At 39.4% G+C, this 25,422-nt stretch overlaps 1 protein-coding gene and 1 long non-coding RNA gene across 8 annotated transcripts in view; one reads left to right on the top strand and one right to left on the bottom strand.

Moving 5' to 3' along the window:
• The window catches only part of LOC126870003 (complexin), a 325,327-nt gene that overhangs the window by 191,576 nt on the left and 108,329 nt on the right, over positions 1–25,422 (bottom strand). The window contains exon 2 of the mRNA XM_050627302.1: positions 7,012–7,104. Within this exon, the coding sequence (XP_050483259.1) occupies positions 7,012–7,066 (55 nt within the window). The 5' untranslated portion in view covers positions 7,067–7,104. The remainder of the gene's footprint in view (positions 1–7,011; positions 7,105–25,422) is intronic.
• Positions 1–25,422, top strand: part of LOC126870014 (uncharacterized) — a 302,893-nt gene that overhangs the window by 223,779 nt on the left and 53,692 nt on the right. Inside the window, exon 6 of one of the 7 annotated variants that reach the window (XR_007691078.1) lies at positions 22,384–23,349. The exons of 4 other annotated variants lie outside the window; for them this stretch is intronic. This is a non-coding gene — a long non-coding RNA (uncharacterized LOC126870014). Of the gene's footprint in view, positions 1–424; positions 2,278–22,383; positions 23,350–25,422 lie in introns of those variants that run through there. 2 more of the 7 variants (XR_007691077.1, XR_007691075.1) reach the window with 2 other exon arrangements.

Below are 25,422 nucleotides of genomic sequence, written 5' to 3'. Positions count from 1 at the left end.
GTGCAGCGTTAAGAGTAGCTATTAATTGAATCGTGCAAGAGGGAAATCTTGATGCTCTTCGTGCCAATCTATTCTCTTCATAGCAATTCGACATAAATCGAGGTTAAAAGCCGATAGGTGTTCGCAGTTGGGAATATCAACGATTTCAAGTGGAATCGCTCCACGCAGATAAATCCGCCGCGAATGGGATTATTGCGCTCCTTCGAACCGCGAATCCGGTCGAATCTATGAAGACAACGAGTACCGTGAAATAGGGAGATTTCCCGAGGAAACGCCGAATTTTCTGGTGACAGATATCCTGCGCGTCCTAGAAAGTAACACGATCCACCATATTTCCAGTAAACTCATCGTTTCGCCCCATTTCACCCTCTGACATCTGTTTATCGTGCGAAGTCATTTTGACCCCAGCCCTGTGTGTTCCAAGACAGAAAATGCATCTCGAGGAATGCATAGAGAATTCGAGGGGAAGCTACATCACCTCTGAACGTCGAAGACCAAAGCCATTCGGTCGACTTCCAACAAGCAACCGCACAGCAGCGTAGGTCGCGGTCGATCGATCCACGGGATTTCAATTAACCGGCTGACCGAGGAAAAACCTGCAGCAGTTTGGATGCTCCGGAGCACAGGAGGAGGGGTGCTGGGAAAGGAGGCCAGCAGAGGAATTTATATATGAGCCGGTTAAAAGCCACATTAATCAATTCCACAAATTGGAAAGTACAGGAAAGTGATGATGTTACGAACACAGGTTTTTAATTTTATCTCGCGGTTTACCATTATTTATCATATGACATTTTACCATAATTTAACCTAGAATTTTACATTGTGTATCACAATTTACCTTAGAATTTACTGTTATTATTCGTTCCATTTTCTATCACAATTTATCTTAGAATTCACCACTTTTATGTCTTCTTTATGCGTTGAGTGAACTTTTGGGAAGTATTCGTTTCTAGAAAATTGAATATCAATTGTATTTAACGAAATTGAGAAATCAGTTTGAAGACTTTTATATGCATATCGTACGTGTTTTATAAAACATTTTGAAATCTCATTGGCACTGTAATAAGGCACGACTGTCACTATTATATTGATGAAATCTGAAACCTTATAGAAGATTAATATTCGAAATTGCGACGCACTGATGTTCGTCGTTATTGTTCACACTTTCCCTGATACTCAGTCTAATTCGTACACCCCTGTTCTTTCTGTCACCCTCTTTGCTTAATCTCTTTTCCCCTATCACCCCTTTTTCTTACACATCGTATAACAGCTTTTTATTCAACGCCCTTCTATCAATTTTTTCCCTCCTTATCCACTCGATGATCTTCTTCCTCGAAAAGATCCTTTATTCTAACGCTTCTTCTAACACTTTTTTCTCCCATTTGACTCTTCTATCATTTCTCCTCCTCTTCCTTCTTGGCTCACCCTATATATGTTCTCAGCCCAATGTCCTATCTTGCATTCAGGTCATCTCCAAACTAATTGCCATTCGATTCATCCACTCTTTGAAGCTTGGCGAAAGTTTCCCACCGCATTTCCCGTTAAACCCCGTCGCACCCCCGAACAAACCACTGGGGGTTTCCGGCACTTGGAACTTCCGTCTCTGTTCCTCTTCACTCCGCTTTGCTTTACACCGTGACGGACAAACTGTGATAATTGCTAGGGAAACGGTTAAGAACCGTGATTCATTCAGAGTGAACCTGTCAATGGTATCGAGATGAACTATTTATATACTTTTGAAGAATTATTGCTATTTATCGAAATTGGAAAGTATTCTAAATATCGCTTTACCTCGACAGAGTTTTTAATGTCGAAAGGCATCGACGTTTCTTGTTATCGGATTTTATATCTCAAAGTATAAACTAACCGAGCCGAGAGCCAAGAGAGGTGAAAATAAAGAATATTCGTTTGGAGAATATATTTGTGTTGAGAAATGAACAAAGAAAAGGCAGTGAAAACGAAGAAAATTAAATTGCCGGGTGTATTTGAGATAGAAGATAAAAGAATATTCATTTGGACAATTTATTTGAGATGGAAAATGGTAATAAAAATTAAGAATATTCATTTGGCGGATTCATTCGAGATAAAGGATAAGAGAATGTTAATTTGGGGAATTTATTTCAAACGAAAAATAAGAGAGGAGATAACGATGAAAATCGAGAATATTAGTTTGGCGAATTTATTGGAGATAAAAGATCGAAAAAAGTACGCGAAAGCCAGCAACATTAATTTCCAGAATTTAGTCGAGAAGAATCGAAAAGGATCCATTGGGATTCCGATCTGTAATCTGGGATTGCAAGAGGAGCAATCTACGCGATTACCAGTCTCAACTCTTGAAATTGGGTTTGTTTTCTGTACACTTCTACAAGAGACCACTATTACAAGAAACATTTGCCGATGCGTTTTAACCGACCACGTAGAAGGATCGTACGAAAACGTTGAATCACTCGACTACGAGTTCGATATATCTAATTCTATGTATAATGGTGGACATTGGGAGAGCGGCTGAGTAAAAATAAGTGGAAGAAGTCGCGGTATCGAGATGGTAGGAGGTTGGGAAAGCCACGAGATGGGAAGAAGGATGGATTGATCGCGTCCAAGTGAGTTAAGCTTTACCCGAAGAAAGATTCGAGGTCGGGGCTGGTTCGTTTGACGAAGGTCCCCATTTTCCCATTACGGATTCCCCGTGATACGGTTCGTTCCCGTGGCGTTCGCGGAGGCTAAAACTTTCCCTTAATGACACAAGTTTTATTGCGGGCCATCGTTCAACCTGCCAGCAAGCCGACAAGCCAGCTGGCGACGCGTCGGCTCCCGGCCTACGCTCTGCTCCTCTTCAATTCCCGCTCTAACTAGCCAACTTGTAATTGTAACTCGAATAACAACGATCGAGTGTCCCGTTCGCAGAGCGACGTTTCCCCTGGCCACGCGAAATACGCGTGGTAAAATCCGCGGAAAATTAAACTGGCCCGCTGAAATACGGATTCAGCGTTCTTTTGCCGAAGAAGATCGAGATGGGTATTCTCTGTGCCAGGATCATCCTTTTGAGGAAGGAACTTTTATCGTCTGCTACCAGGATTTAAAGGTCACGTGCGTGCTGATTCGACAAATACATTTAAAAAGAGATTGTTATATAACCATATGAGTAAAATTTATTACAAGAACCGATTTCATTTTTCAGTATCCATGATGATAATGATGATGATGATGATAAGTAACGCACATATTAATTACTCATAGTACAATATACATAACGTACACATTTTAATGAATGTTATGACTGGCAGCGTTTCTAGAAGAAATTGGAATGGCATGCAATCCCACTGGACACCTTGGCAACGTCCAGCAATAGCCATAATCAAAAGCGTCTGAACGTTTACGGTAACTGCCTCGAGCAACTATCATAATTGTAGGAGTCAAAGCTGATTTGTATTCGTTCCTTAATGTCTGTATAAATTTAGCACGGTAGAACCTCGGTTATTCGAAACATCGGTTATCCCGGTAAATATCGTGGATATTCGTTCGTCTGTGAGACACAAGCTAGGATATTGCAACGTTTCCGGATCGTCCTTATAATCTCTGCTTTTTATTTTCTCCAGAAGCGCAAAATTTAGTTCAAGTAACGCATTTCTTTTCAGTTTCACCTAAAATTAACGTTTAATTAGTATGTACGTTTAATTCATCCGATTGTAAGGGATATAGATATATATATATACGCGAACGAAATTACTAACATTAAAAAAGATATGCAATTTAATAGCCCAGGGAGATTGGTAGAGCAAAAATGAGCGAAACATATGTATAATCGAAATTCTACAATTACTATTACAATTTTTATATTTTTATATATTTTTCTTCTGTCGCAGAACGTATACATCTTTCTAATACTTTCTGCATACACGGACATCTCCCTCCAAATATCTTCATTCGGTATGATCAGCAACTTCTTGAAAAATTTCATCGTAAAATGTGCCGTTCAATTTAATTTGTGAAAGGAGCTCGTATGACCTAGAAGGTAAGAGGGATTGAAGGAGAAGAGATTGGAACTATGCGGGCGATTAATCGCAAACCGATGAAATTATTAGCTTTGAAATTTGATTTGCCGCTACCGATTATCATCAAGCTGGATAACAAAATTAGTCGCGAATGATATAATCGATCGACGTTGGAACGCTGCATAGGAATTTTCGAGAACTCGATGGCACTTGCAGATATTTTAATCAAATGTACGTCTGCTCTGGTCATTCGCTTTAATCTCGCGATTGCACGATTAACAGAGTGATATTTAGCCGCATCTGCTTCTGTCTTTCGAGATGAAGCAACGATGGAAAAGCATCGTGTTAGAGTCGTCAACTATGACCAACTTGACTTTAATGCAGTATATTATTCCGTATAATCGGAAACGTCGGGAGTCGAGCCACGTTTGTCGAGCTTATTAACGTCGCTGGCTCGCTTTGCTTCGCGGCCAAGCTTTTTATACACGTCGCTGACACAGTTACGTGAACAGCATTAAACCAGCGAAGCAACCGGGTAAAGATTCTATTTCGAGTATTATCAGTCGCTTGAGTACGCGTTAAGAAACGATTCTTTTAACTCGGATCGATAGAGTTAAAAATATTTATATACAAGGTGTCCTGTTAATCGCGGCATAATAGGTAAGCAGGTGATTCGAAGTGAAAATATGAATCGGAAATATGCAATACAATCTTTCCGCGTGGCCCTTCGTTTTCGAAGAAATCGAATCGAATCTTTTCTTTGTTGACTATATCGTGATTGATGGTGCGCGCCGTAAAGTATGGTTATTTGTGTCGGAAGAACATTTGAGCCGAGCTAAGTAATCGTCGAATCCGATTGCGAACAATTTCTATGCCATCTACGTTTCATAACAGATTATTACTCGACTCGTTTTTACCGGCCTGATAAATCGTCAAGTATATCGCGTACTTACATCGACGACTCGGTAGACACAGTTTTCTAAGAAGATATCACCTCTATTCGTCAAAAGGAAAGTTTGTTGAACTAACGTCAATATTCTCGTTTGTAATTATCAGAATTCCCTAGCCTGTGTATATTAATTTATCTTAGCAGATTATTTTCTTCTTTAGAGTATTTTCTTTAGAATATATACCATACAATGTATGTAATGTGCGTATATTCTGTAACGTATGTAAAAACTATATAATTTTAGCTTAAACAGAAGCTTACTATATTTTTTGATATTTTCTCTTGCTGGGCTTAAAGCAGGCGATATTTCCTCGTTCTTCCCTTATTACACCAAAGATCAATGATGTTTCATGACATGTAACGAGTTTCGTTATTCTGTACAGAGTTGAAGATTGAATTTTAAGGTGTGGGAATTTAGGTGAATCAAATAACCCTACCGTACTATATATAGGAAACGAAGGCGTAAGCAAATCATTTTTTTTTCCATAGTCGCCGATCCACAGGGGGCGAACGGTGCTTCGTCATTTGCTCTAATGCTTTCTTCCTTCCTGCTTCGTGCGAGCGATCAATCTTAATTCGCGTGCTAAATTACCGACCGAAAGACTGATGTTCCCTTACCGAAGAAATATATTAAGACGCGGTGAAACGGTGCTTTTCGCGTGGCCGAGCGATGAAACGGCACTTTCCGATCTCACGTTTGCACCATTAATTCGTCACGATCGCGAAACCAAGCCAACCATCTCTTATTATTGCTGTTTTATATCGTTTGGAAAAGGAACGGTCTGTCGATCGGTAATACGAGTACGATGATCATCAGTAGAAGGAACATACGATAGAACCCTCGTACGTGTTCATCTTTATCGCATTTATCATCCACCCCTCTTTGGAATGTACCCATAATTGCAAATTCCGTTCCCAATTTTTCCTATAAGTGGGTTATGAAAGTATTTCAACCTTCTATGAATATGTCAGGTTGTTCGGAAAATTCGAAGGGAATTTTAAGGAAGATTCAAGTAGAATCAGACTTTCTGTCATTTATAATTTCACGAGTCTTTTTTTTTTTTTGAAAAATATTTCGTCTTTTTTCGTTGCTTCAATGAAATTATTCCATTTCTTGTCTTCCATGCCTTTGACATAAGCTTTGCAGTGATTAGGATAAATAGTACGAGACTACGGCATATTTGGTGAATGAGACAGATGGAGGAGAACATATGCCAGCTACGATTCAAAATTTCTTTCATGTACATACGACGTTGCCTCGCTGAAAAATAGAGACACGGTTTCCCTTTATTTCTCTTCGGTGTTCACCCAAAAGCTGTAGGTATTTGCTCAAATATTTCGATATTTAATAGGAATTTCTAATGAAAACCTTACGAACGTTTTTGAATTACGTGGTATTATGTGTGTTGCGTGAAACAGTTTGTTTCATAAATAATTGATAATATTTAACAATTGCCAGAATGATACTAGCCAACTTTGATGCATTTATTATCCATTCTAGTTTGGAATGTATGAGTGCAAATTTGTGTTGCCTACTCATCCCATGTAGTTTATTAAAGTATTTAAATAAAATACTTTGCCTGGTAAATAATTAATAATAATTACCAATTAGTAAAATGTTATCTATCTTTCACGAGTCGCGTTATATTTTAAAAGACCTCTGCCCGAGATATTTCCAGGCTTGATTCAATGAAACAAGATGTCTTCTCGTTTCGCGGTCGATCGCTTCCGAATCAAGCGTTCTTCGTTAATTCGGTTTCTTGGTCGCGTGAAACGGAGATCAACGATTTCCGCGCGTGAATTAGTAAATTGCCTGTCAGTCAGGCCATTGTAATTGCATTCAGTCGTCTTACGTAGCAATTGCTGGTCTCAATTCCCCGATCTGCTTCCCCGTTTCTTTTATTCCGTAAAAAGCGTTGTGATGATTGAGGAGTTTCGTGTTATAGAAGCTACGCGATTGGTAGTTAATTACTTGCCCCAGAAAATTATATATCAAGGAAATTCTAGAAGGCCAGAAGAAAACGAGGTAATTGTAGAAGAAAACGAATTTTCCGATGTATAAAAACTCACCTTTAACTGCGTTCAGCTTGTTGCCGACCATCTGCTTCGCCACGAAGGCTGCCATTTTGGTTCTTGTTGTTCAACACTCGGCAAAAACCAGATCTGTAACAAAAGATCTTTTTAGTACTGGAATTTGGATATATAGGATCGCTCGAAATTTTTATTCTTTTTCATTTTTCTATTTTTTCTTTTTTTTGAGGAGAGGATCCTTTAGAGAGTTTTAAAACATTTTGCATCGAATCATAAGTTTGTTCGTCTTTTCAAAGAATTTAAAAATACACGCCTTTCAATTTTTTAATAAAAAATACAAATTTATGAAGAAGCGAGAGAAATCAGTTGGCAGTTGATTACACGTATGTATATAGAGCGTAGATCTTTACGCGTTTAAGAGAAATTAAAAAGAGTCCAAACGAGGAATTGCAATTCCGCCAGGCAAGCAACAAGGGTGTAACAATAACGCGCGAAATGTACGAAACATGCAAAAATATGAAAAATACTCAAAGTGAGATACTTGTTATAGGATTTAATAGGCGAAATAAATTTGTATGTATCCAAGTTTCATTTCTTTATTTATATTGCTGAAAGTATGAAATTCGCTTAAAAATCTGCAGTGTAATTACACAGAAAGATATTACGTGAAAGTAAAAAGAATAGCGAAAGTGAGAATAACACTGTATGTGATCTTTTAAGAAGACACCAACTTATTAGTTTCAACTTATTACTTAGAACTTCAAGCAGACGACTTATATTGCTCAACCTAATATTTTCCATCGAAGAGAAAAATATCGGAGAAACGTGAGGACAAAAATTTGTTGCACTAACGTCTCTTTTAAAATACAGCAGAGATAATAGTCCGGGGTGGCGTTTATATATATATATATATATAATATATAATATAATATATATATATGGTGAAATCTCTTTGGCCAAAGGGATAACCATTTCGGGTAATAACATTATATGGTTTCAGCTCGTAAATCCTTTTTATGACGTCATGGGAAGTAATACCGGCGTTCGATTCGATTTGAAGTTCTGGCAAGTGGCCGCGTAATATAACGGCGAAGGGACGATTTTTTCAAAGAAATGGCACACCCGCCGCGTGCGTCCGCGACAATTTGCCACGGTTTGTTAAAGAGAACGAGCCGATAGTCAAGGAATCGGCTTTTCGATAAAACGATTCTACCACATATCCGAATAAAACGTCGAAAAATATCCTGAGTGGAACGAGAGCGAGAAATGCCGCCCACTTGCCCATAGGAAGCTGCTCTTATCGCCTGAAACCAAGAAAGAAACGACACCGCGATCCGCGAATAATTTCCAAGCTACCGCTTGGAAATAAGAAAGCAATGGGATTTCTCTCGTTCCTTCGGGCGTTCGATGCAAGTATGGAAATAAATGTCGCGGAACAAGTACGGATCTTCTCTTCGCGTTGGTCACAACAACGCTATCTGTTTGTCATCTTTTGTTCGTCCGCCATGTAGGAGAAATTTATAAAAATGTAAATAGCAAGATAAAGTTGTAAGTACGTGGTGTTATTGATTTTTACGATTAATTGAGAAACCTTGCAGCCATTTGACAATTATATTCCGCCACATTAAATCGTCTGTTTAAACACGAATTTACTGCAAGACACGTGCGTTCTCCAATGACTTGCAGATGTCCGTGTGTTTTCAAGCGTTCCGATTTTATCTTCGATCGTTTTACGTAATGTACCATAATGTTTTGACGATAAATAGGCAAGTTACACGAGGAAATATATTAACAGCAACTATTTGAAGTACATTTCGAAAGATCGAATTATCGCCGAGTTATTTTCATCTTCGTATTGAGTCGCAGGTTGTAATTTCTGCTCATCGTTCAACTGAAATAAGAGTCGTTCGATTGGTAATGCAAGCGTTTTTACGCAAAGCGAGACGATCATTCGACTAATAGTCGTCGAGGGGCAACCTTTGCTTGAAATATCACCCCGTGTTCGGTCGTTTTCTCTCCCTTCGGACTTCCTTTCATTTTCTCTTCTCCATCGTCCGTCGACCTTCTCTAGTCTCTTTCCGTACGAAAATGAAATACGCATCTCGTGGGACGGCCACGTCGATGTCGAATGTCGATGTCGAATGTCGACGTCGACGTCGATGTCGATGTCGATGTCGATGTCGATATCAATGTCGAGACGTCGACGTCCTCGGTCCGGTCACGATAAAAAGTATTTTAATTTCGCGACGCCGACAATTTGGCAAGAAAGCGGCACGAATTCGCGAATATCGTCCGAGAAATGTTAAGATGAAGAGCAACGCTCGATACAAACGAGCTATCACGACAGATCGTGATTATTCTAAATAAATAATAATTGCGAAGGAAGTTTGCTCACCACCCGTGCAACGATATCGTAAATTAAGGAACATGTATTTTTATTATTTAATTTGTACTTTACAATTTGTCCAGCTGGACATTTGGTAAATTTTTCTAACTTAATTGCTAATTAACATGAGGATGGCTACCCCTAGCGGGATACCATCTTCGAGTTTGACTATTTTATTTCCTTAGTGAGATCAGTGGGGTGTTTTCTTTTTAAAAGGAACATAACCGCGGAAGAGAACATGACTAATACACGAATTACGTACCTAAACGCGCGTGTGTGTCAATTTTCATTGTACTCTGAATACTTGAAGAATCACTATGATGCGTACGTATTTCCCCGTACAACGCAACGTATATTATTGAAACGCGCGCGAGAAGACTTGCTCGTGTGCATCGTATCTAAGCGCACGACAGTAACGAGATGTTGCTTATCGGCGTGAAAACTGCCATGTCAGCGCGTTGAATAATTTAACGGAAAACTCTAGGTCATCGGGCCGGTATCTTGTGCACTTTCGGTTGACCTTGCACGCAGCGCCGAGACGAAACCTCTAGCGTGAAGGAACAACGATCGTGTGTAGATCTGCGTTAAAAATTCGATTTCTTTATAGACGTATGGACTACACGAACGTATAGATTCTGACAGATTGATGACGCTTTTAGGTGTTCAACGTGTTAAATAAATTACTCGGCTGATTGTCAGTTATGAATAATATATGATAGTGACAAATATAACGAAGAAACGAGGACACACGCAATGAAGAAAACAGAAACAACGAAGAATAAACGTAGGAATAGGAACTGGGCTAAATATTTGGACTGTCAACGTGTTAGGGAACGAAATAAGAATGGCGTGTTTCTATGTCAAACGTAAAAACCAAAAGAATTTCGAGATTAATCGTAAAAAGGGAGAGAAATTACACCATGTCGTCATCGTCGGAAGTAACTACAAACTGTAACGATCACTTTAGTGGAACGAGATGATGAGAAGAAGATATTAGCAGAGTTCCCATATGGAACACGAGAGTCAAAAGAATTTCGAGATTACAATCGTTCGAAAGAAAGCACGCTTTTATCCAAAGTAACTATTAGGATGTCGCAGCAATTGCTTGGTTGCTTTAGTTTCTTCTTTCTTCTTAATTCTTAACTAAACGCGTTCGAACTATATTCTTGGAAACGAGGCTTGAAATGGAAAAATTGTACTTTACGCTTTTGACTTATTTTCACATGTGGAATAATCTTCTGTTGATTGTTTACTCATCTGTAATTAGCCTAGTCTGTAATTAGCTAACTTTAAGTATACCTGAATTTTCCAAATTTTCCATCTTTTCGAAGATAAAGTGTCACATGACAAAATTCTATATCTTCGATTCGTTTTCTCGTGCAAAACCAGCCTGTCGCCGAATGGACCACAGTTCGCCGGGACATTTTGTACGAATAACTATAACGATCATGTAGTCGGCCGAGATAACGAGAGGAGGATATTAGCGCCAAGTCTATTGAATTAACGTTAACAGAAATCACAGCAAGCGATAACGAGCGAGTTGTAATTAAATCAGGCGTTCCATAGGTTGTTCGCGTTACATCGTTGCGCGATTATCGCATACAGACGTCACGAGTGCAACAGGAATTCTATTCCCTTAGCGAGGGAAATGCGTTAATGTCTCCGGTCTGGCGCCAAGGAAATAGAATTGTTAGACGAATCACGGCTGTCGCGTTTCGCTACAAATCGTACGGCAAGCCTTCTATTTACAGCATTCACGAAATATTCGCCAGCTCGTTCATGCGAATTGCCGCGACACGAACAAACATCTCGTAAGCAAACCCTCTCCGAAAGAAACTCCATTTCTCATACGACATTAAAGAAATTCCTCTTCTGTATTTCTACGAGGGAAACTCGGCTTGGTCGTTTGTGTTCCGACGCCGGATCCATCGGCGTCGCTTATCTGGCGTCTGGCACAGAAATGGTTGAAGCAAAGTGGCTGGTCAGCCGAAGACACGGAACAGAAAAGATCGATAGAGAGAAATATGAGAGAGAAGAAGTCTTTAGAAGAGAAATATGGTAGAATGGAAGGGGAATACACAGGGTATTTAAAAAGCAGGCTACCGAAATTTGATACTGTGCTTCTACAGGGGTGAAAATATATCGAGGGCAGGAGTTACGAAATATTCGGTGGTAGTAGATATTTTCTAGAGATTATGAGAATGGACGATAATATTCAGTAGATACATGTTCATGTCGTGTGCTAATTTTTTTACTAAATATATATTTCTAATAGATCTCATAACTTGCATATATATTTTCAAATTCGACCAATATATTCGTGACATTCACTCGGCGCTAAAGAAAATAACACACATATACGACACAAACATAACATTTTTTCGTGGTAGAAGTTCAGCTACTTTCGTGAGTCAATGTAATTAATTAGTATGCACAGCGGCTACAGAAAGTATTTGCACATCATTATATTTATTGCAGTATCTACGTACTACGTACTAATTAATTAGATAGAAGTATATTAAATTGCATATTATTTACATAAGAATACTGTCAGTATAAAAATTTGATATTACGAAAGTGGAACGAAGAATCTTATGAGAAATCTTAAAGATACTTTTTATAGCCGCTGTGGACGTTGCTGTATATACAATGATAGTACAAATACTTTAACTGTATTTCTGAAACACCCTATGGAAATCGAGAGAAAACGATCACGATGGCAGAAGAGAGAAAGACGAGAATGGTTGGTAACGAGAAGCGGGTCGGTTGCGAGAAGACGACGCCGATAAAGCAGCGGTAAACCGGCGTCGAGACGTCTCGGCGCCTCTCCCTCTTTCCGTGTCCCTTTCCCCGTGATTTTCCAACAACGCGCGACAACTTTATCCCGGCGACAATGGACAAGATGAGGTTCGCTTCGCTGAGATATTACGTGTTTTTCCCACAACCGGCGGAATCCACCGCACCACCGGAAGTTCCTCCACTTTTTCGATCGCCACCCCTAATCCGACACGGCTTAAACGCTCCGCCGCTCATCCATACGGAATCGCGCGGCCATGTTTTTGTTTGCTCAGCCGACGATTAAATGGTTCCCGACTATCTCCGCTTCCTAGTAGACGATCGACCAACTTTTCCAACGTTTTTTCACTCGCGCATCGAAAATCGGATCGCACTCGTGCAAGATCCGTTCGGAGTTTTTCAGGCTTTTAGTTTCGCACAGATCGCGCGATATTTTTCAAGAATGTTTCACGTGTTGAGAATAACCATCTTCGCGTAGAGTTTATGTAGCGTTTTATATATCGTTTTTATTGCGTTGAGTAATAAAATTGTTCGTCTTTTACCAGCGTATGGATTTCGAGATACGTTATAAAAATTATTTGAGGAGCGTAAAAGCTCGAATTCTTACGTTCTCAATCTTTTGATAGAAAATACTTTCCTGTTTATAGAGAAACAAACTATCCGTCGATTAGATAAATTTTATCACGTCGGATAGACAGATAGATAGATCGAATTTATTTAACAAAATGTGATTGAACCAATGTGATCCAATTTATTTTTCAAAGCATTTTTATATCTGTAGGTATTTTATTTTCGTTGATTGCTAGAGACCGAAGACTGTTGATTCTAATTTCTAAGGTCCAGCAAAGAATCGGGAAATTAACTTTGTCGAAATGTAAAATTGCAAAGTTATAAAAGAGATGTTTCTAAACGAACCTGTAACGTAACTTATAACTGGTCGGTTCATCGATATTATTAGTTATCGTGCAAGACGAACCCGAGACAAAACAACTAGGAAAGCTATCGAATTGCAGTCAATTGGAGTTGCCGACTCACATTGTGGAAACTCGATCCGTGAGAAGAGGAAGCTCGCGGCACAATACGGCGAAAAATTGGGGCGAAACAAACTGAGAACGCTTCGCAGCGATACCGCGATCGCCCTTTATCGTTCGGTAAACAAGCGGTCGCGAGTCACGGGAAATATTTGCCGTTCTTAAAAGTCCACCCAACCGGCAATTTGGCCAGCGTTGGATAAGAGGAAGTTGCTGGAAGGATTCGCTGTCGAGACCGTTTAAAGCACTGCCTGGAGGGTCAACAGCCTGGCGAGGAGGTTTAACCGCGATTCGCCTTTTAACTCGGAAGACAGATCGCCCGCCGACTAATTGACAATCGAGGGAAAGAACGTTTCCGGGCGGTAGACCGCGAGAGCATTTCCTCTTCTAGCATTTCCACCATCGAAAAGAAAAAGACTCGAGACAATGGTGGATTCCACTTGGCAACCGGTACTTTCGGGACACTACAATTAACGAATTCCAGAAATTATTCCAGCACCGTGACAGAACGATACGAGGAGAGAGTCAGCGACGACGGAGGAAAAGCCATTCGTTTCCGGTGCAGAGTCGGACAAGAACGTCGACGTCGCGCAATTCCAACGCGACGAAGAAAAGCTACCAGTCGAGTATGGGACGAGAGAGAAAGAGCAAGGGAGAAGCTGAAGGACACTTCGGAAGAAAGAACGGCCGCCTCGTTAGAGCACCGACCACCTCCGGGCATCCTTGGCTCCTCGATTCCTCTGCACTAATTAAATACTGCCGAGACGCGGATTCGGCGTTCGACTGCAGCGAAAATCTCGCCTACGGATCCTCGAACTGTGCCCAGAAAGGAAGGATTGGTACGACGACTTCTGACACTCCGTTTAAGAAGAGTTAATTATCCCTGTTTTCTCTTATCCTTGATTTGCTCCCGCTCTAGTCATCCCCCTGATGCATCGGCTAACGAGCTGTTTCTTTCTTTTCGCTTAAACTGATTTTCGTTGTTCTTTCAGGGCTCGGTCTTCAATCGAGTTTCTTTCCGATCAAGGTTTCTGGGTTCGTCAAAGGTGGCTTCGTTTGCGATTTAAAGCATTTCGAAGGTTTTGTTCGATGGTTTTCAGGCTGAAGTATATGAGTGAAAGTGAAGTAGAATTGGACACGCATGGTTGCTATAATGAATAATTACTTGGTGTTATTATATCTTTAAGATGTTAATCCTTGATACTTTTTAATCGACGAACCTTACGATGCCGTATTATACGTTCATTTATATATTTTTATATCAGGTTGTCCGGAAAGTATCCTTCTTTCGCAAACGTGTTTTTTTACAACAGTGCACCTTCATAGAAACGTGAAACCAAGTCTGTGAAGTGGCACGGTGTTTATCTCAACAAAACAAAATGGAACGTACGTAATTCGACAGAATAATATAAAACAAAAAACAAGAAACTTTTCGGACAATCTAATAATTATTTTTAAATTAGTCGATTTGAATTTGAATACATTTAAAACAAGTGTGTATTGAACGCGGTATAATGATTTGTTTTATGCTGTATAATAGCCATTCATTTACCGATGAAAACGAAACTTGCAACTTTCTGATGTTATTACGGTTATCATGCAAAATAAGAACTTACTTTAAACATTTTATCTCATTGAAGAATCCTTACTCTTCAACTACCTACGTCTCCAAAAACTGTTCCGTAAAAAGCAAGAATTAACTCTCAGCTTTTATTCTAAAATTCCTTTGTACCAATTTACTTCTCCTCTGGAAGAAATATAAGAAAAGGAATTCATTACTCGGGAGAAATATATAAGAAAGGAGAGTCTGTGAACGGCAAAAAGGTTCTTTCCTTGGGAAAAGAATTAGCAGAGAACCGCGGAAAGAATTCCATTAGTGGACGAGGCATCGAAACACGACTCAATTAACGAAACTACAAATTCACGAAGCACGCAATAATCGCGATTATCGCGTGCATTCTCGGCACGCTTCCGCCGCGTCTCGTCGCCTCGCTTCCTGTCCTCTTAGAGCCCCGCGAAATGCAGACCTTCATAGCAACCTCTGCTACGTGATCGCGGTGACTAGTGGAATGAGGTCGAACGTGACGTTCCTCGGATGAGGTGCTCGCGAAATTAAGATGGTCCGTGTCGTTCCTACGTTTCGTCTGGTTGGTTCTTCGAAAAAAAGTTGTCGAATGTTGTACAGTGTTTTTTTTACAACGGCTGCGTGATCGTGAAAAAGTCACCAAACATCTAACTGAATGGTATCGTCTGTCCGTTAGCTCTTCCAGAATCGAGTGTTCTTGGAAGTTTAATCGTAAAAATTATTGAGTTGTTCGAAAAATTCATAGGGAAATCCAAGAAAAGTTTGATGATATCGTTTCTTTATAGAATTAGTATGTATATCGTTGAAGGATAGATTGTTCGCTTGAAAACTCTTCGTTATTTATCTTAAAATTAAGATGCCTTCTAAAATCAATAACATTCTAATTTAGGTTCGACCTTTATTTTTTATAAATGTACTATATCAATATATATATATTGGTACAACCGCAGCTGTTTTAATTGAGGATTCTCGATTTTATCAAATTTGAACATAACAAAACTAGATATTCTATTTAAAGATTCAAAATTGATCTCGATTCAACAAGAGTTGTAACAATTTCATCCACGGCAAAAACCGATACCATCGTATTTTTTTCAATCCTACGCATTTTATAAGTAAAATTGTAACTTCGTATTTGAAGCATCTTCGAGGGGATAACATTGTACGAACACCTTGTATATCGTTCAACGATGTACCAATCCCGTAAAGACACAAGCTCTTCGAATCTTCTGTAAATTCCCCTATGAATTCTTCGAACGACTCAATAATTCTTAAAACGTAGAGAAATAAAACATGAAACAATAGGAAATGAGAAAAATTATAGCCTTCTCGCAATCGAACAATCATCTTAAATCACTGTGCGTCGTGGGTTGTTCTCGTCTGAGCTGCACTTTCTTCGACATAAATTCAACTGGCCGAGTGCTTCCGTGTGTTGCTTGCGATTTCTCGCGGCGAGCACAGCGTCTGAGTAACGTTTCCTGATACGATCGCCCTTGCCTGTATTTTCTTTCCCCTTCGCCACTTGAGATTACCAAGGTTCCCTTTACTAGCTTGTAGACGGAAACGCGAGATTTGTTGGGAAACAAAGACACCGCTAATGGAGAAGTTCGACGCCTCGAGAGGAACTACAACGTAGATTTCCTCCCACTTCGATTATTCTTGCGTTTCGCTGATTCCAAATTAACCGCGTTATATCGAACCCAATTGCCTCTCAAGTCACAGCTTCGCCTCTTGCCTTATGATTCTGTAATATTTATTTTGTGTCAGTGTCAGAGTCTTGTTGTTATTCGCGGCGGGAAGAACATAATGAGACTGTAATGTTGGTTCAAAAACTACCGCTTTGAACGCAAGCTTTAATCGGCTAAACGTAGATTCGAGGAGATTTGACGATATGATAGGCAAAACGACTACTCAGAACAAGAAATCAGAACTTGGAACTCTTGTTCGTGAGTTTTTTTTATTATTATTTAATTTGTACTTTGCAATTTGTCCAGTTGGTCATTTAGTAAATTTTTCTAACTTAATTGCTAAATAACATGTGGATGGCTACCCCTAGCGGGATACCATCTTCCAGTTTGACTATTTTATTTCTTTAGTGAGGTCAGTGGCGTGTTTTCTTTTTAGTCTTCTTTCTATGAGAGTTTTGCTCGCTTCAGCAGCCAGCTGATTTGAATGTGTTGCCGTTCTTCCCTCGTATTTTTCTGCGTACCTGTCAATTTCTTCTTTGATCGTTGGTATTTTTAAGTCTTTGCGTATATCCTCGTTTCTGACATACCATGGGGCGTTCACTATTGTTCTCAGTATCTTCGATTGTAGCAACTGTAGTTTATTTATGTGACTCATTGCTGCTGTCCTCCATAGCGATATTCCATACGTCAAAATTGGTTTTATCATCGTTTTGTAAATTTTTAATTTATTTTCTATGCTGAGTTTAGAACTTCGATTAGTTACCAATACATTTGTCTTCATTTTATCCGTATTTTGTCTGTAATTGATTTAGTATGCTTCCATGTAAGTTATGCGTCTAAGCGTAGTCCTAGGTATTTAACTTGCCTTGTTTGTGTTATGTGCGCGCCATTCAATTGGATATTTTGTGGTTTCCATTTTTTTAGTGTAAATGTAATATGGTTCATTTACTGGGGGTTGCTTTTATTTGTTTATCTTGTAGCCATTTTACTATTTTTGCGACGTGCACTTGTAGTAATGTGGCTGCTGTTTCTGGGTTAGTGTATCTGACTAATACAGCCGTGTCGTCCGTGAATGTCAGTATTTTATATCAGAATGTCAGTAATTATTGTGTCTATTTAATATTTTAATTTCTCACTTCAGTGTATGCTTTTCTCAAGTATATGTATTTTCTTTTCTATAAAAGCGCATCTATGTAATGATAACAGCAAATAATCGACGCTGCTTCGTACTATTTCAATTGCAACATGCCATTTGATTTAATTGAATTACCAGGTTATATCGAGGCAATCTCCGCGTTGTGTCCCAAAGACGAGAATTTTTCTCGCTGAGGATTCCAGACGATTGCCTGTTTATTTCGAGCTATCGGAAAACAGCGACGAAACGAACGATTCGCGAAATTCCCTGTTTTCGTTGAAACGTCGTGGAATACAAATGAAGAGAGATTCTTCCTTGGGAAATTATGCGAGAATTCCTCGCGTTTCACGCAGTTAATGCATTCTGAAGAAACCTTCTCCCGAATGAAAATTAAATGATAAAGTTTGAATCCAGGCTCGTAGTTATCTGCCATTGCTAATTCTTCTATAAAACTTACGTATGTAGATTCACACCCACTCAAAAAGTATTCGAACAACCGTAGAAACTTTTCATGTATGCACAAGCCGTTTTGAAATCTCATTAGAATTTAACAGGATACGACTATCGTAATTATTTCGATGAAATTTAAAAAGTATGCACGTGGGCGTTACGTAGGCGTTGAAACGTCATCAGTTTCCACCAAACGATCGTCATTGTAGACGTCAATATCCACCATGCTCGGGCGCTTTCACGTGTGACGTATCTAATACATATTCTCTGATGAATTGATTTTATTAGCGCGTTACTTGATTCAACCACCATCGGAAGTCTCCATTCTAGATATGGATTAACTACCGAGCATTCATCATTTGATACGCTCTGTTCCTGGTATCGTTAGCCAGATCATGAATATCCAATGACGTTTCCAATTTCCAACCGTTTCACTTTACCGAAACTCTTCAAAATATAACAATATTCAGATAGAAATAGGAATAAATGTCGCGTTCTCAGTCGTGGAAAATTGTCAACGATCATCTGATTGCAGAACTTTTAAGGTTGAATCGACCACTTGAAGATTTTCGAGCGAGAGGAACACGTGTTTCAATATTTCATAAACCTAAGGTAAAAGTTGTGAAGTTAATTCCTATGGAGTCTTTATGTAATTTAGCGGTATACTTCGTATCTTTCACTTTATAGCATCGATATGTACGTCTGATCATTTTCATAAAAGAAAATCTTTTTTCTGATTCGGTTCGATCAATATAACTGCGGGAAAAAATATTTAACACGTATCTTTCACGTGTCTTGATCCATGTTAAAGGGATGAGAACATTCCTCGATATTAGGATTGAAAACATATTTCACAGAATATCTCAGAAACTATGGGGTTTAAAAAAATCATTCAAATTGTTGAAGTTCACCGCTTCTAAGAAAACTCTACATTTGGTCTTTTTAGTTTTCTCAAGCACTGAAGCCATCGACAGCGCGTAGACAAAAGACTGCAACGAAGACAGACCATAAACGGTAGACAGGCGACGTTGGCTTCGGGGTTTTCAGTTATTCGGTAACACAGCTAGTGTGCGGATCTGGACCAGCTGAAATTGTATTCTTACTTATAATTACACTTCTATTTAAGTATATTTTCTGCCTTACAATTTATCCACGAGTTTTCTCTGTTTACACATCGCATAACCTCAACACAAATGTAATGTGTTAACACTTTGACTGTCACACGTTTCGCTCAGAACGCCACAGTGTTTTAACACAGTGCACCGTTAGATGCGAGATTTGTTCTCATTCTTTTTTTTATTGATGTTCTAATAAAAAGTTTAATCGTTCAATGGGGCATTTTTTATTTGAAAGTATCTTCTATTTATCGGTTATATTCAAAATGCCCTAACTCTTAATTTTCATTCAATTTTTACAATTGTAAGAAGTTCAAGGGCTTCGTTCACCAATGACCACCGTGGCAGTGAAAGTGTTTTAAAGAAGAAATTCAACCCTGCAATCTTTGAAAATGTTTGATCTTTGCTGCAACGCTGATGAAACGTATACGCGGCAAGCTCAACTCCAGAGATTCTAAGGTACCGTGCTGAGAAGGCTTCGAATCTCTCGTTATTGTCGTATTGTTTGCTTGATGAAATTTCTAGGACAAAATTACCAATAGAACAGTAAATTGGATGGAATAAATTCGCGACGCAGAGTACTCAAGGATCGTTGCTATGATCTGTACCGGCAAAGGTAAGTAACAAGTCGTGTAATGCCGCGATCCATCAACACGATCAGTCGATCCATCAAAAACGATCCAGGATTGTCCTCCGCTGTCTAGGAACATCAGGCTTCCCGATACGAGCCACTGGTTTCATTAATCATTTCATTCTCCTTGTTTCGAGCAGCTTAGCGCTGACCCAAAATTGCCAGCCTGTAGTTTATAGTTACGAGAATTGAAGAGTTTCGGAAAAATCTCTCGAACGTAAGAGCAGTTTCTTTGAAACTGGCACGTCATATTTCGAAATATATATACATATATATATATATATCTTATAAAACTTTATGTTGCGTTGGTTAATGGCTCGACTGTCAACCTATCCGCGGTTTCATCGTGTGAGTGATAATATGCACTGACCTTCGTGGAGCATCACGTGTCACAAACTACCTACAACTCTTGTATAACTTGTGTGTCACGTTGTGGAAATTATGGTTAGCTATTTTCAGGTATATGTGTAAAATAATTTGCTGAGAGTAATTAAGTTACGTCGGGTTTATGATACGAACGTAATTCTTCTGCTATACTTTAAGCCGATGATTCAATATGAGTTCTTCGTTATTTCATCTATTATGATTTATTGGTAAGAGAGTTCGAAACTTCGTAGAACTAGCAGTAAGAGAATACAAAGTTTTATCTGGTTCTCAGTGGTAATTAAGAGGTCGTAATTTTCTAGAATTAACGGCGAGTTCTAACTTTTTCTCTGTTACTCGTAAAATAATTTATTCCTCGGCTGAGAAATAAACTGCACTTTTCCAGGGAACTGCGATTCGGTATCGAAGTTAATTAGGAAACGGCCAATTAACCGAGTTCTGTCGTGCCCAGGCCACTAAACGCAACCCGGTTACGGCCGCCTCTCCGCCGCCACGTCTACAGCACGAATTGTTCTTCCGAATTCACGGCGTTCCTTCGTTGATTTCAAGCGTTTTAATGGAACTCGACGCCTAGAGTTTGCAGATCTCCGGAAATTTTCCGCCAAATTTCAATCGAAAATCGACACGAAGAGACGTCGCTATTTCGGAGTCGAAGGACTCTCGTCGGAGACGGCGAGCGTCGCAAAATATTCTCCATTTCGATGTTCCATTAAAAAGTAAAAAGGAAGAAAGGTAAAAAAAAGTGAAAAAAAAGTATACGAAAGGGGAGGAGATAAAGGCTGAGCGATAAACTAAAATGTACACGACGGAGCTGGATTTCGAAATTTAGAAAAAAATTTCGCGCATGAAATTCAAGCACAGGCGGAGTTTTCAAAGTCATCGCGGATAGATGAAACACACAAAGGCGTTTCAGAGCGAACTTTTTTCGGTTTTATCGCTCGACCGGCCTTTTTCCCCACTGTTCTCCTGGAACACACACGTTGATGTCAAAGCGGCTCTATTTTCGAGATTACGTTTTGCCTGGCGCGTTCCCGGCGCACACCATTCTCGAATCCTTTTCAATTTACAGCGTTAAAACATTGATGAACACACAACCACGAGAAGATGAAGACAGATTAACGTAAAACGAAGCTAAATTACGCGGGCTGATACGAATCTCTGTGCGCGCGCCCTGCGACCAGTGATCTGAGTAACAGAATTACGAATGATACACGTGAGAGAAGAGCCGGAGAACCTTTCTTGTAGAGTGTATGGGTGCGAGCGGAAAGCGATTCAGAGAATACAGAGATGTTGTGCGTGTGCAGCTTTTAAACTTCCCAGGACACAAGTTATTTCAAACTGTTGAAGAATTTGTCTCCTATCAATTATTGATAATGAAGAGTACAATTTTTCTGATATATTTGTAGAAAAAAGATATAATTATACACCACTTTACTTAATCTCCTGCTCCATAAATCGATCATCCAATTAACTTGACCCACTTACTATATTGCCTTAGTTAAAGTATTAAAATGGCTAGTATTACATCATTCTTTAAAATATGTTGAAATATTTTAAACTCCCTCGGTGCTCTTAATTTTGTAAGCCAAGGTACGTTCTACTGACTGTAACGAAATAATTGCTAAATATTTTTAATCGAAAGAAGGAACTCAATGGTCGTAAAAAGAGATTATGAAACTTCAGTTTTTTCAGATGTCTTAAAATACCGGATAGGACATTGTGATTAAGACATAACAGCATACTTGTTCGAAACGACGTTAAGCTACTCGTAATATCTCCATAGTAAATCAGAGATGGTCCATATTATTCTGAAATCTCGGTGGAAGGCGATTCTCGTTTTTATTTCTACCGAAAGAGAGAAGATTTTCAATGTTTCGAGGAAATCCTTGGTATAAAATTAAGACAAAAGACCATTCATAACGATTCTTTTCTATTTTCCTCGAACTTCAGAAATTTTCTGATAATAGAAACGTAAGATTTGGTCAGAAGTGATCCAGAGAACGTAGTGGAAGTAAGCAGGGCAGCATACTTTTATTCGAAACGATATTAGACTACTTTCTTTTTTATTATTTAATTTGTACTTAACAATTTGTTCAGCTGGACATTCGGTAAATTTTTCTAGCTATTAGACCACTTATACACCTCGATCGTAGATCGCAAGCGAACCAGACCATTCTGAAAGGAGGATGTTAAAAAATGGTTATTTTTAGTTGCAGGAAATAACAACTCCAACACCGACTTTGCATTCACATGTGTGTATCAGAAAAACTCCCAATCCGATTTTTCTGTTGTCCATCAGTACGTACACCAAATATTTTGAGAATATTTATCTATCAACATGTATTCGAAATAACGAGAATAAAATGTTTTCTGTAAAATGCTCTTATTCTGTTCTGCATCAATTTGATATCTTTGATAATCAATGTAATAGGAAGAATCTCTTATCATGATTCGATACCAAACGTAACATAACATCATCCTTACCATAAGCATTTCCCCGACTGTAAGAAGATGTAATCTTACGATGACAAACATCACAGCTCAGAGTTGTGATGGAAAAGAATTGCGATTGTTTCGACTATCGTGAAACTACAATAACAGTATCTCTTTTCTGCAATTTCTCCCTCCAATTACATATCGATAATTACCTCAAATGATTACATAGCACTTCGTTTTCCCTTGACTTCAAACTTCAGCCGATCTATGACTGAATATGACTGACTTTCTCATTAATTATTTCGAAAATCGTTCAGAATAAGATGAAGTATAACGTTTAGGTGAATTCGATCGACTCCTACATTCTTAAGCTTCGATTCTTTTTTAACAATCGTTTCTCGGAGAAGCTGCAAGAACATTTTCTGTTCCTCGCAAGACGCGCTTCAACGTCCTGAATTCTTCAAGTCCAGGCAATGCCAAAAATGGCCATATTTTTACGATCCTCCTTGAAAGAATCTGGAAGAATTCGTGGATTCTCGTGGAATCATTTTCTTCCGATATCGATCGCATTTCTATTTAATGCGTGTTAAATTCAAGTCGCGACACGTGCTACGATTTTCCTGATACACAACCGGTACACCATATTCCCTGGTATTGCTCTTGCACATCCTTTTGTTCGCTGTAGCCGGGGCTACGGCCTCGCTAGAAAATGTAATAACTCAAAGCCCACGGGAGGCGGCGCAGACGGAGACGGAGGCGAGAGGCAAGACACACTGGCGGATACAGATTCCCGGCGACCGGGGAGAACTTGCTGTTCTCGTTACTCACGAGCGTCGATCCGCCGTTGTTTATCGCTGGTTGCGCGCTCCTCCTAATGTAATATCTTCGTCGGGTTCGCCGCTACGAGGAATCGTTCGGCCCGCGATAAATTCTCTTGGAAGAATGCGAGAGGCAACGATCGACACACGTTTCCAGCCATTCTTTTCGATTTTAAAAGCGTCCATTTCCTCCTGCTAACCCCGTTACACGATCCTCCACGAATCGAAGCGATCCCTCCTAATATTTGTCACGAGAGGCAGAAGTTCGGTGCTTGGGTATTTTTAAAAACGATATTTTATTTTCTTCGTAAACTCGCTGGTTAACTTCTTCGATTTAATTTGTTATATCAGTTGTATTTAACACTTTGACTGCTACGGTGGTCATTGGTGAACGAAGCCCTTGAACTTCTTACAGTCGTAAAAATTGAATGAAAATTGACAGTTAGGGCATTTTGAATGTAACCGATAAATAGAAGATACTTTGAAATAAAAAATGCCCTATTGAGCGATTAAACATTTTTATTAGAACATCAATAAAAAAAATGAGAATAAATCTCGCATCTAACGGTGCGCTGTATTTGCATCCATATGTTTGAGGAGTAATCTACGAATATTATTATAAACACACCTTAGAAAATAATCGTAAATGCTGCTTTATAATCGTATAATTGAAGTTAGAAGTGTGCACATACCTTACTATTATATATAGAACGAGCAAATACCGTTTACTAGTATCTTCTACACGTTTCAACGATATATTCTGCACGTTTTGCTTACGACGAAACAACGAATGCGAATGGTTTGTTGAAATAAACGATGCCTCGTTATAATACGTGGCTATCAACTGTTACCAAGGCGCCACGGCGGTCACCCGTGACCACCAATAAGATAAACGGTCGATTGGGGAAGAATGTTGTGGCATCCTGAGCGAAACATGTGATTTCGGCGTGGCAGTCAAAGTGTTAATAGGTAGTCGTAGATACGCGTGACCATTGTTCTACCGAGACTTTTCGGCCTCTGTTATGCCACTTTTTATTTTCGTCCCATTCGCCGCATGTTCGAATGATCTTCATCTAATCGTTGTTACGCAACCAACGAAAACGAGCATCTTCTGCATTTTGATGGCGTTCGTGTTATACTTTACGTGACAACGCAGTGTCGTTAGCAAACCAATACGAAGCTACAACTGTTATACTTTCGCGTTGCATCCAAAATTTAATGACTTAAACTGGTAGAAACCTGGTAATATAAACGGGACCATTTCTCTGCAAGTAAAACTACATTAGAACCAAATCGAAGCTACGTAAGTAAAAATAAATTTTCAATAAACATTTCGCCTCCTGTTTTCATTTTACTATGATCGCACGGTTGCAGTAAACGCGATTACCACTTTCTATATTTACCGTAATGCTATGCCCGAAACAATGCAACCAACGTAAGAAATCGCGCGTTGTCAGAAGCCACGATATCTGTGCGCGACGTTACGCGAGAAATGAAGTACGTGCCTCGTGGAAGAATCAGGTCGAGAAATCGAAGAAGAGTCTTCCTTATTATTCGAAGAAAAAATCGGGAAGAAACGAAAGCTGAACGGAAAAACAAAGACGAGGAGGAAGAAAGTAGACGACAAAGACGTATCTTGGTCATCGTCTCGTAGACGGTTTCTCCAGCAGTGGATATAAAAGGCGCGAGGGGGAGGTGAGAGAATCGAACGACGAAGGGGCAGAAGCAAAGCGGAACAAAGCGAGTCGAGACCCGCGTTTCACGCGAAACGGAGAAATATTAAGGGTTGCACTCCCGATATTAGAGATCCTGCGAGAGATCGGCAACGATTTGTTCCAATGAGACGTACCGACAAACGCTTCTTCCAATAGCTCCAACGGTATCCCTATTTTCCTGTAACGACCAGGTCGTTTCTCTTGTCGCATGGGATTTCCTTCCTTTCCTTCCGATTCTAAGGCTCTTTGCTCGTCGTACGCTCGCTCTTTTCCGGGGCGA

Source organism: Bombus huntii, chromosome 10, assembly GCF_024542735.1.
Source record: "Bombus huntii isolate Logan2020A chromosome 10, iyBomHunt1.1, whole genome shotgun sequence".
Taxonomy (NCBI): Eukaryota; Metazoa; Arthropoda; class Insecta; order Hymenoptera; family Apidae; genus Bombus; species Bombus huntii.
This window is presented reverse-complemented; position numbering and strand designations above follow the sequence as displayed.